The following is a 12,692-nucleotide window of genomic DNA, read 5'->3' as shown; positions in this document are numbered from 1 at the left end:
GAGCGCACACTACTGCGTATGGCCAAGAGGACGCTGGTGTGGGATGGCCTCGGCAAGGGCATTTGCTGGAGCAAAGAAGGGGTGGCAGGCAGACGCAGGTGCGCTGAGAGTGTTGAAAGCCAGGGGACAAAGGCAGAGGTACAGGTGGCTCCTGTGTCCTGCTCAATCCTCATCCCTACCCCATACCCATCCCTACCACATACACACCTTCCCAACGCACCCAGGTAATTTCTCTCCTGCTCAAAGGGTGCAGTCATGCCATGGGTCACGTCCAGAGTAAATGCCACACTCGGGACCCTAGCACTCTCTATAGCTAACAGGACATGCAGGTCTGCCTAATGACCACCACCTCAGGCCCCACTACATACTGCCGACCAGAGACCAGACTCCGGTAATTCCCAAACAAGCCTTGCATCTCTCCACCTCTGCACCTTTGCTATTTCTGTTCCTTCTGCCTAGAACACCCTCCTGTTATACTTCTACTTGCTCAAATCCTGCCCAACCCTCCTGGCCCAAGAACCTTCCTCAATCCCCTAATCTAAATTAACTTCCCCTTGACCAGCAGCGCACTTATCACGATGTATGTCAGGGGGGAGTGGCCCTAGCCCCGTTCCCTATCACCCCTGGACTGTAAACCCCTCAAGAGCACCTGCCACTGCACACAGTTCTTGATCTGTGTCTGGGATGTTGAATGCTGACCTTCTCGCCTGCTAGCCTCTGTCTCATTGAAATTTCCTGGCTGTCCTTTACTCCTCCATTGTGCCAGCCTAAGCCAACCTAATGCAGTAAAGGGTCCACCCTAATGTCACTAACACCCTACCTGTGTGTCAGCCATTTAATGAAGCTATAGGTGGGCAGACATGTGGATGACTTACTTTCCATAAGTGACGATGTGAAATCAAAGCAGAGGCCCTGCATACGGGCCAGAACTAGGTTGGTTCTTGGGTAGTATTCAGGATCCTCACTCAGTTCCTGCTCTCTTGACTCATAGCATGAAACTCATCCCTACCTGCTACCCAACACAGGTGGTCACGGTCCCTTCTCTTAGGAGCTCACTACCTTGTGTAGGAGTTAAAATCCCCATACAGAGAAGGTCATTTCCTTCCTCTGGGAACATTTTCATGCCGGATGAGTGGCTTAGAACCCGAGCTACATAAGGCAACAGGTTGAAGGGTTCACTTCAGGCCTGGGTGGTCACAGATGATCTTATGAGGGAGGTGGGCTTCTATTTTACCTGGAAGGAGAAGTTAAGGCTGTGGTCTGGGAAGAAGTAGAAGGCCCACCCAGGTGAGATGAGGAGGTGAGAATGAGGTGGAAGCTAGAAAGCATGACCAGATCAGTTTGTCTGGAGCTGCCAGTTTCTGAGGATATCGATGAGATATAAAGCTAAAAAGGTCAAGGCTAGTTTGGGGGGAGCCTTTGAATACCAGGTAATGGGGAGCCACAGAGACCTTCTGAGTACGAAGACCTCGTGAAAAGTGCTTTTCTTTTTAAGGTGGCATAAGAGGTTAGTTGTATAGAAGGTAGGCTGGCTTGAAGACGATCTGATATCCCGCACGTAAACGTGTGTTACATAAAACAGCATCAGACAATGGAAACAGAGGAGACTATTCAACAAACTTACATGGAAAATGAAAATGGGAAGACTTCAAAATAAAAAAAACAACCAAAGGTTTCTATTCCTTGGGAACCAGGTATCCCCTCCCACTGGCGCCATGTTACGCGATGGGCCAGAGAGAGATGCAGACTCCACGGAGCAAAGTCCTCTGTCATGAGGCACCCAGAGTCCCCACGTGGTTTGATTAGTGGAAAAACCAGGTGATGAGTGAGAAATGTCATTCACTCTGGTCATTTTCATTCAGGGACTAGCAAAGCCCTCTTCGAATCTTCAGCCAATGTATTTAATTCAATGTGAAAGCCACTTACTTAATTTTTAACATAATAAGAGTAGAAATTGTCAGTTTTAGAAGCACATATGCGAATTTCCCTGCACAGGAGAGAACATGAGTCCTATTAGTTAAAAATAGCAGTTGTGCTCACTTTCCCCCACATGCTAATTTTAATAAACTTACTCTGAAATTAGCTTGCCACTAGGAAGATAGCTGCTCATCCAAAATGCTCCCAGTAAGCACGAAGCTTGCCTTGCAAGAGTTCAAGTACTCCCAGGAAACTCTGAACAATGCAGATTTCTAAATGGAACTCATCTCTTCTTTCCAGACTCGGCCACCCCCAACCCTCTATCACACCCAGAGCCACCATTCTCCGGCCACCCACCAAAGGTCATCTCGGATGCATTCTATTTCATTTTCCCAATACAGCTGGTTATGAAGTCCTGTTGGGGGTCTTTTAAAAGAAATTTTCCCCTAGCCATCCTTTTCCCTCTATTCCTACTGATGCTATGTCTCTTTATCACTTCATTTATTCAAACATCCAAATTCATATATTGTACAACTAATACCTATGAAGGGCAAAGTACAGGGCAAAGAGCTAAGGCCACAAATTAATAACACATGGTCTCTATTCTTCAGGAGTTCAAGATCTTTTGGGGTCAGTGGAGAGATAAGTTACGGGTTGGTTAGAAAACCATATGACTAGTATGGCTTATCATATGCAAAAGGAATGATCGGGAATGTTGGTGGTGACAGAAAAGACTGGGTTACTGGTCTATCATCTTGTCTTTTCCTGATTCCTGGCAAAGTCATCAAATTTGTCTGTACATCCCCACTGCCTGGCATTGTGCCTCATAGACGTTAGAGGCTCAGCGATCCCTGAGTTCAATGGAAACAAATCTATTACAAATATTTTCATCAACTTGTACTCCAGCAAAAACAAACAAACAAAACAAAACAAAACAAAAAGCATTCAGTGCTTCTCTATTACCAGCTACATTAGAGCACAGCCTCTGCCTTGCTTTTGAAGTCATTCACCATCTGGTCCACCCTGGCCATTCCAGCCTTAATGTCTGCTACACCTCAACCCACTAGTTCCAGCCTTCACCAGAAGCATTTCTCAAAAGTCCACCACGAGCCCAGCGCTCATGCCTGCTTCCTGTCATGATCACCCATGCCCTCTCCAACCATTGGGGATGGACCCGGTTCAAGGTCCTCCAAGAAGCCTTTTCCCACTTCTGAAGCCCTACCAACTGTCTATACGTGTGCTCACTATTGTGCAAAATAACATCCTTAATACAAATAACACCTTGAAATATTAACTGATGTCCTACCTGCCCACCTTGCCTCCATTTCCTATAACCCCTAGCCCGTTTCTCATTATATATCATTCTCCCTTTTTAGAGAAGTCGGACATTCTGCCTTCGTGTCCCGAGGAAGGGAGCACCCAGCAAAACACAGGTAACAAAGTGATTGGCTTTTCAGTGTTGAAAGCCTGGTCCTTAAGACACTGGGGCAGAGAAAAGTCTCCCCAGTAGCTCCGCCCTCTCCCAAGGGCCCCACCACCACCACCCAAAGACTAGAAAGATCTCCAAAGTTTAGGGAAGGGCAAAATCAGAGTGCAAGGAAGGAGAGCCTGGCAATCAGCGAGTCTCCACGAATGAACACGAAGCTCTGACTAATCAGCCCGGGTGGGGAGTGCAGAGTGAGAACCAAGGGACTGGGGTGGGGAACACGGCTAGGCTTGATGGAAACCTAATGAGGTGGGGACCTGGACAGCTAAAGAGTAAAGATCTCTAGAGCGATGGTGATCTTCACTACCCATCTCTCCTCTTTAAAAAAAAAAAAAAAAAAAACATTTATTGAGACTTAATTCACACAGAGGAAGATTCATCTTTTTGGGTGTACAGCTCTATGAATGTATGCACCCTCATACGGTCATGTAGTCATCACCCCAAGGGAGGCCTAGAATAAGTCCATCACTCCAAAAAGTTCCCGCATGTTCCTCTTCAGTCTCTGTGCTCAGCCCGCGCCCAGGCTCTGGCAACCACTGATCTGTTTCCTGCCTTTTGAGTTATGCCTCCCCAGAAATTTCATATAAATGGAATCTTACAGTAGGTACGCTTGGCTTGAGCCTCTAGTTTCTTTCACTTGCCAATTTTTTTTTTTTTTTTTTTAGTAGAGTTGGCACATGGTGTTACATTAGCTTCAGGTATACCAAATGTCTTGAAGATTCATTCATGTTTTTGCATGGATCAGTGATCTGTTCCGTCTTACTGCTGAGCAGGAGTCCACCACACGCATGTACGGCAATTTATCCGCTCATCGGTGAAGGGACAATGGGACTGATTCCATTCTCAGCAAATAACGGCTGTAAACATTCACATACAGGTTTTGGTGTGGACATCTGTCTTCCTTGCTCCGGGGTAAACTCCTAGGGGGAGCACTGCTGGGTTGTTCGGTTAAGTGTATGCTTGACTCCATGAGAAATTGCAGAACTGTTTTCAAAAGCGGCCGCACCATTTCCTACTCCTCCAGGAACACACGGGGCTTCCAGGTGCTCTGCATCCTTGTCAGCACTTGGTTTATCCATTTTTTGCTTGTTTTTCCATCCTAATTGGTGTGTCGGGGCATCTTATTAAGGTTTTAACTTAACATTTCTCTAATGACTGATGGTGTTGAATATCTGTTCATGTGCTCATTTTCCATCCAAATCTCTTAAATACAGCGTCTATTGAACTCTTTTGCCATTTTAAAAATTAGCTTGCTTGTTTTCTTGAGTCCTGAGAGTTCTTTCTATATTCTAGATATGAGATATGTGTTCTGCACAGATTTTCTCCCAGCCTGTGGCTTTTCATTTTCTTAATGGAAGTTTTCAAAGGGCCGAAGTGTTAAATTTTGACAAGATCCAATTTATCCTTTTTTCCTATTATGGTTTCTATTTTTTGGGTCCTATGTACCCTTCTTACTTTTGAATCTCCCAAACCGTGAAAAATCACCTCAGGGGGGTGGCAAGAAGAACCCTCCCAAATTTAAGCTGGACACATACTGCTAAAGATTATATTCCCTGGCATTCATGCTGTGAGGTGTGGCCATGTAACCACGCTCAGACCAAGGGGATGTGAGCAGAAGTCATTCCTCATTAAAGAAAAGCCCCCTCGCCCTGGACTCCCGGTGCCTCTTTCTCTCCACTCTCATGGGCTGGGCAACAAGCAGCGTCCCCCATGCAGTTGAGGTCCACCCCCAAGACACACTGTAGTAAGAAGGTGCCCCCAAAAATCTGGGTTCTTAAATGACTGTGGAGCAGGGCCGCCCTCCCAGGCTGGACCACCCCCATTGTAAATGGACAAGACCCTCATACCTGCCCTATTTAAGTGACGTATTTTGAGGGTAGGTACCTTCGTTACAGCGGCTTACGCTTCACTGTAACAAATCCATCCTTCTTTCTGAGGAAGTAGAAAACAATCCCAAGGGTCCTGGATCCAGCCTGGTGTCTCCACAGACAACTGCACGAATAGGTTCCACAAGTTCCGCTCAGCTCAGGAGTGATCTGGGGGCAGCAGACTAGGAATCGCTTGCCCCGACCGCAGTCAAGAGTATGACATCCCCTATGCTCAGAGCAGTGAGGGAGCGACAGGCCAACTTGTTCTTCGTTCATCCAAACAGCCTGGGCGTGCAGAGCCACTGCTGAGAGGGGGACGAAGAGGGACGCAACAGTGACCTATGACCAGACACTAGCCTGGAAGGAGGAGGCTGGGGCTCGGTGCAGCGGATGCGTGCCCTCCACCCCATCACCCCTGCCAACGGCTGAGTACGGCTCAAACCCCCCGACCTAGGACTTAAATACAGGCTCAGGGAAAGGAGAGGCAGGACTCCAATCCACGTGACACTTCCCCCACCCGGACAACGGGAATCTGGAATCAAAAATTCAGGTGTTGTAGCAAAACACAGAAGTTTTCACTTCGTGACTACCAAAGTCTCTGTCCTGAGGTTCAGCTCACTGGACTAAGGCCCACTAGGCACCACCTGTCAGGCCGAGGCCTAAGCACTAACCAGCATTTGGCCCTCACGGCACCTGTGAGGTGGGCACGTTATGACTCTATTTGAAGACGGGAAAAACGAGGCTCAGAGAAGCTGCCCAGAGCAGAGATTCTTTCAAGTCCATTCCACTCCGGGCAAACAGCCCCCACTGCCCTGACCCGCTCTCAGGCCACATGGCCTCCTGGGCAAGGCCTAAGACACCCAGATCACCACACTCCCAAGCAATTTGTTTTCCACGGCAGGCAAGTGATCTAAACGGGTTCACGGGGAGTGACTCCTGGGGTTTTATGGAGTGTACTACACAAGAGCTTCCGTCTTCCCCTCTGAACTGTGTATGAGAGGCTGAGACCGAAGACAAGCAGCAAGGAGACCCAAGGACAGAGAGTCTCCGTTTCAGTGGCGAATCCAGCTGTGCCCCCAAACCAGCTGTCTTGGAATTAGTCGGGCCAGCTGTATTGGTTTGCTAGAGCTGCTATAACAAATGGCCACAAACTGAGTGGCTTGAAACAACAGAAATGAACTCTGACACCCCCGGGGGTTAGAAGTCCAAAACTAAGGTGTCAGCAAGGCCATGATCCCTAACGAGGTTCTAGGGGCGGACTGTTCTTGCCTCTTGCCTCTGGTAGTTGCCAGCGGTCTCTGGCACTCCCGTCAGCTGCAAACCCCTCTCTCTGCCTGTCATCACATGCCCTTCTTTCTTCAATAACTTCACACCGTCTTCCCTCTGTGCATCCCTACGTCCAAATTTTCCTCTCCTGATGAGAACACTAGTCACTGGATTAGGAGTGCACCCTAATGACCTCACCTTGACTACGTCTTCAGTGATTATTTCCAAATAAGGTTTACATTCGCAGCTATGGGAGGGGTTAGGATCTGAACCTAGGTTTTTGGGGAGCACAGTTCAACCCACAACACCAGCCAATAAATTTCCCGAGCTGAACCACTTTGGGTTGGGTTTTTGATTTTTGATCACTTGCACCCAGAAAGAGGTAGCCAGGATTCACCCCCAGATCTCAGTGGACAACCGAGACCCAAAGCTGTGCCACTAACTGCAGGGTCGACTATATGCCTTTCGACCCCTTACAAATGTCAGCACCTCCACTCTGGGCAGAGGCCCAGGGTTATACAACACGCTCAAGGAATATGAGACTGGTTGTTATCTAATTAATTAACCAAAATACAAACAGTGAAAAAGGTGAAATTGAACCAGGCATGGTTTATCACGGGGCAGTAGGCTGAGAGCTGGCTAGCATTTTTTATTTGAGAAATAAGAAAGTTACGGATTGTCTGCATGGCTACATTTCAAGATTTCTCCCTGATTTTGAAAGATCACCTCAGGTGGTGCTAGGGACAACATTTCCCCCTCCTCAGATATTTAATTTCCAAAATAGAGCACGAGTCACGCTTCTTTCACACACATGGCCGTGTGTACTTCAGGGCCCAAGAGTAGGCTGTAATTTCAGCTTGTTATACTAAAATATATGAAAATAAAACTGATCTCTGTAGGATCATTTTAAATGAAAACTGCTTCCCAGAGGCAAGCGGAGGAAGCAAAGTGATTGAAGGAGAGCACAGGGCTCTGGAATGGTGATGGGCAGGAAGGGTGATGGAGTGCGCATCCAGGGTGGGAGGCCGAAGCCAGGGCTTCTGCAGAAACCGACGTGAACGGCCACAAAGCCTTAACCTGACTACTCAGGTCGGACGTCTGGTGACAGCTCCCCCAGTTCCTTCAGCTGGGTTCCCACGCCACTTTGGAACACCACCAGCCACTGGCCACTCTCCTCCTTGAATTCTATTTGGCTGAGTATCAGATATCTTCTCCACGCCAGACTCAGGCCACACCCAGCCAGCTAAACTTGAGCGGGCAGGGGAGTCCCCTGGGTGGCTCAGTTTCTGAGAAAAGCAGATTTGAGGCTACACTCCTGGGCACGTTCATGCCGCTGGTGTATCAGTTTCCTGTGTCTGCCATAACCAGCCACCACAAACTGGGTGACTTAAAAGAGAAGTTTATTCTCCTGTGGAGACCAGATGTCCACAGTCAAGGTGTCAGCAGAACTGATTCCTTCTGGAGGCTCTGAGGGAGAATCTGTTCCGTGCCTCTTCCAGCTTCTGGTGGCAGCTGGCAAACTGTGACAATCCAGAATTTTCGCTGTACAACCCTGATCTCTGCTTCCCATCTTGATATGGCCTCCCTCTGGGTGTCTGTCTTCCCATGGCCTTCTCCCTTGTATCTCTGTGTCGGAAATCTACCTTAACTTTCTTTTATAAGAAAGATTAGATTTAGGGCTCAGCTGAAATCCAGGATGATCTCATCTTAGGGTCTTTAACTTGATTATATCTGCAAAGGCCCTATCTCCAAATCAGGTCCCATTCACAGCTACTAGGGGTGGGGGTAGCGCTTAGACAAATCCATGGTGAGGAGGGGGAAGCACACAATAGATTGGGGGAAGGACTTTGAAACTTGCTTTTTTTTTTTTTTTCCAAAAACACAGAGTGACTCTTGGCACTCTTTGCTCCCCAAATGACTCTGATCTTTAGATCACACTCTGAAGAACACTGATTTGGTCGCTGAGGATACAAAGATGAATGAGACATGATCCCCTCCCTTGGAGAACCTGCTGTCCAGCTGAAGGTACAGACAGATGAACCAATGATTAAAATACAGAGTATGACCTAATGATCCCAAGCTCTGGAGTCAGATGGACCAGAATTCTCCAGCTGTGAGGCTCGGGCAAGTTCCCTAGCCTGTCTGAGCCACAGTTTCCTTATCTGTAAAGTAAGAATTAATTCCTACTTTATAGCATTATGAGAATGAGGCTACGTAAAATGCCTAACATTGACGAGGGACTCAAGAAACAGACATTGGCTGTTATGAAAGCAGGAAGCACAGCTCTTTGCTGTGTGCCTTCCACATCCTAAAGCCTATAATGATTGTCTGTGGAAGGCAAGAAGGCATTACCCTGAAGAAGCAGCTGGGACAGGCAAGGCAACTCCTGAAACACCCATTTCAGGATCTTGATTTACTCCATAAGCATTTTTGGAGCACCTGCTGTATGCAGAACTCCAAAGAGTGTGTAGGCACTTGGAATAAAACCAAGGAAAACACATGTCCTGGTGGGGCGACCACCGGGCTATACAGTGTGGTCAGTGCAAGGTGGAGGCAAGCCCACCACGGAGAGGCACATTCGACGGCAATGAAGCATTTCTTTCCTTTGGTTTTCCATCCTCTACATTCTGTTCTCCAGCATCCTATGTATTGTGTGACGCTCCCAAACTGTAGCATATGCTCCAGAAATTCTTGGAAGAGCTTGTCTGTCTCCTCTACCAGTGAATCCCAGCACCATGTACCTGGCTGCTAATAGACATTTGATAAACATTTGCTGCAGTGGTGAACATTCTGTGGCCATTTCAGAGCCCAACTCTGGACTTTTATGAAGAACCACCTCCAGCCTCCTTGACTACGGGGTATGATTCCCGAAGGACCAAGAGAAAAGTTCTCTAGAGGATCTGTCCCTGGACATAAAGCCTGATAGTGGGAAGAGACCCGGGCAAAACAGTGTATCGGAGTCCTGTCTAGTTAGGAGCTTTCAACCAGGAGGCCAAGAGGAAACACACTCAACCAGGGAGAACTCATGGCCTCTTGTTCCTCTTCAGAAATACAGTGCTTTGCACACAGTGGACGTGAAGTAGTTATCAGACCGACCTGGAGGCCCAGAAAACGATTAAAGGAGAAAGACAAGACAGGTCTTGTCTTCCCCAACAACGGAAGGCAGAGCACCAACTGTTACACCCTGTATTGTGTGGCAGGAGTGAAGCCAAAGGAGCCCCCAGCTGGCCCTGGGGGGGGGGGGGCGGGATGGCTCTCAGGAGGGAGAGGACAGAATGTTTGGGGGAGGGAGAATGCTCAGCGCTGCTCGGTAAGGTGGCCACGAGCCGTCACACAAGGGCGGCAGGTCAGGACCAGCAACCCACCTGGAGAAGGAGACCTCGGCCCTCCCTCTCACCTGGCCGAGAGGGACAGCCCGTCCCAGGCCACAACACTCAGGCTGGGCTGACCCGGGAACAGCTTGGGAGGCGCCAGCGGCCCCCTGGGGTTGGGCCAAAAGAGTTTGGAGGGAGAGGGCTGGTGTTTGCGGCTTCCAGGGACCGAGAGGCCGTGCACCTGCCTTTCGGCCTCTGGCCGCGCTCACCTTCCGCGGGGCCCACCCCGCCCGCCGCGCACGGGAGCAGGCTGAGCCAGGCCACCGCCGCCCCCGAAGCCCCACGCGAGCGCCACGGCGGGGAGGGAGGGCCACGGCCTGTAGGGTCACCGCAGGGAGGGAGGGCCACGGCGGGCAGGGCCCAGAGGACCCCGGGCCGCATCCCCGCACCGCCTCCACCTTTCCGCCTCCCCGCGGCCGCCGTCCAATCGCCAGGCTCCAGAACAGCGGTGACCGGGGCAGCAGGTGGGGCTTGGCGCCTCTCCTCCCGGATCCCCGCGCTCCGCTCTCCAATCCGGGGGCCCAACGCCGCCGGGGGGGGGGGGGGGGAGGGGGGAGGGGGTAAGGGGGAGGGGGGCCTCCCCCACGCTGCCCCAGATGGCGCGCAGGGACGCGGCGCGGGAAGCGCGGGAGGACGCGAGCACCGGCGCACCTGGCGGGGGGGGGGGGGGGGGGGGTCGGGGTGCAGGGTGCAGGGTGCGGGGTGCGGGGTGCAGGGTGCAGGGTGCGGCCCCTCCCGCCCGCCCGGCGCCTCGGCCTCACCTCGCTCACCAGCCCCTGCCAGTCGCTCTCGGTCCGGTCGCCGTTCATGGCCTCCTCCTGCGGGCGCGGGCGGGCTCCGGGGACGCCGCCCTCCTCTTCCTCCTCCGCCTCCTCCGCCTCCGCCTGCTCCGCCGCCGCCCGAGCCCCGCGCGGCCCCCACAGGCCGGGCCCCTCCGAGCCGCGCCGCCGCCTGCGGCCTCCCGCGCTCCCCTCGGCGTCCGCCTCCGCGGGAGGGGGAGGAGCCGCGCCCGGGCCCAGCCGCAGGCCGCAGGCCCCGGCCCCCCGCGCCGCCCGGCCCGGCCCGACCCGACCCCCCGACCTCCCCCACGCCCCCGCCCCGGACCCCACCTCCTCCACCCCGAACCCCCAGGTCCCCCGCCCCGGACCCCGACTCCCCCACCCAGACCCCTGACTGCCCTACCCCGGACCCCGACTCCCCCGACACTCCCGACCCCCGACTTCCTCGCCCCGGACCCCCAACTCCCGCATCCCGGACCCCATCTCCCCCGCCCAGACCCCCCACTCCCGATTCCCTGACTCCCCCGCCCCCCGGAACCCCCAGCACCGCGGGACCCAGCCCCTCACCCCTGATCCGCTACTCCCGCCCCTGGTCCCGGCCCCTGGTCCCCAGCCCGCCCCCTCCCCACCCCCAGAACCCCAGGGCCCAGCCCCGCAGGGAAGGGGGGGTGGGGTCTCGGGAGCAGGTCACTGCTGGCTCCGGCCGCGCTCCCCACAGCACCTGCGCGTCCCCTCCCTGCGGGAACCAAGCCCCCAGTTCCAGCGCCCCTGACCCACTTCCAGAAAGGACGCCCCCCCAGGACGCGGCAGTGGCTTTGCTCCCCTTGGGTTCAGGGCCTCACTGGCCCATAGCGGGTGCTGCACGGATGGCAATCCACATGAAGGAAGGGACCCCGCCTGCTATTATATATTTATCATTGTTTTTAAGGCTATGAACGTTTACTTACATTTATCTCTCAAACGATCAGCTGCCGCAAGCAGGAAGCAAATGCAAAAATCGAAAGTAAACCGATATTGAATTCTAGGTAGGACCCAAAGCCCTGAGTGGGATGCTGCGGCTCTGTGGGGAGAGGTGGTAAAGACCTCCTGGCACCGAACTGAGACTGTCTCCGGGGAGGAAGGACTGAGGAGCGATACAGAGGGCAGGGGTCCCCACAAATAACTCCCTGGTACCCAAGGTGGTTTTCCCAGGTGTCCCAGAATCCTCTCACCGGCCACCGGCGATCGAGAGCTTTCCGGTCTTGCAGAAGCTCTACCCGTGGAGACAAGCAGCCTGTTGAGAGGTTGCGGACCCATTTCACAGCTGTGGAAGCATCCCCGGCCAACATTTACCTATAACTTCTGTGGATCCCGGATCCACCCCGTGAGATGGGCGTTACCTTCATTGATCAGATGGGAAAACGGAGTCTGAAAAATGGAGAAACCGACTCAGCTAGGACGTCTGGCTCCCGGAGGGTCTCTTCAGCATCCTGGAAACCCGAAAGTGAAGCGCCACCCCTGGGAGACCGTCAGTCATGCTGCATTTTACTGATGGCCTTGCTTTGTGGGCAGGGTCGTCTGTCAAGTGGTGTCATTAATTCCCTGCCCGTGTCCCAGCCAGTGTCTGTAGCTTTGGTTTGAGGCCCCGCCACGTAACTCGCTCTGGCGAGTGCAAAGATACAGACCTGCACAGAGGCTTGGTAAGCGCCTGTGGGTAGGGCTTTATCCCCGCTCATGCTCCTGGGACCCTGTGAGCACTAAACCCTAGGAACAAGGCCAGGGTAGCTTGCTCGGTGGTGGATTCACAACCGACACCAGCCGCCTGCCACATACGTGCGTGAAGCCAATGACCCCCAGCTGCCACAGAGATGTTCGTGCGTGAGCCCGGCTGAAACCGGCCGGAGAACTACCCCACCTGAGCCTTGTCCAGTTTGCTGACCTCCCACACGTCGCAGGGCTAAACACACGGCTGTTGTGTTGGACGCCACTACGGTTGGGGCGGTTGGCTACGTAACAACAGATA

At 52.6% G+C, this 12,692-nt stretch overlaps 1 protein-coding gene across 2 annotated transcripts in view; it reads right to left on the bottom strand.

The window, feature by feature from the left end:
* Window positions 1–10,832, bottom strand: part of CCDC149 (coiled-coil domain containing 149) — a 102,691-nt gene extending 91,859 nt beyond the window's left edge. For both annotated transcript variants that reach the window (XM_072808924.1, XM_072808933.1), the window contains exon 1: window positions 10,673–10,832. In XM_072808924.1, the coding sequence (XP_072665025.1) occupies window positions 10,673–10,720 (48 nt within the window). In that variant the 5' untranslated portion in view covers window positions 10,721–10,832. The remainder of the gene's footprint in view (window positions 1–10,672) is intronic.
* Between the last annotated feature and the right edge of the window lie 1,860 nt (window positions 10,833–12,692).

The sequence above is a fragment of the Canis lupus genome, chromosome 2 (genome assembly GCF_048164855.1).
Source record: "Canis lupus baileyi chromosome 2, mCanLup2.hap1, whole genome shotgun sequence".
NCBI lineage: Eukaryota > Metazoa > Chordata > Mammalia > Carnivora > Canidae > Canis > Canis lupus.
The sequence above is the reverse complement of the archived record's forward strand: the minus strand, read 5'-3'. Positions and strand labels throughout refer to the sequence as shown.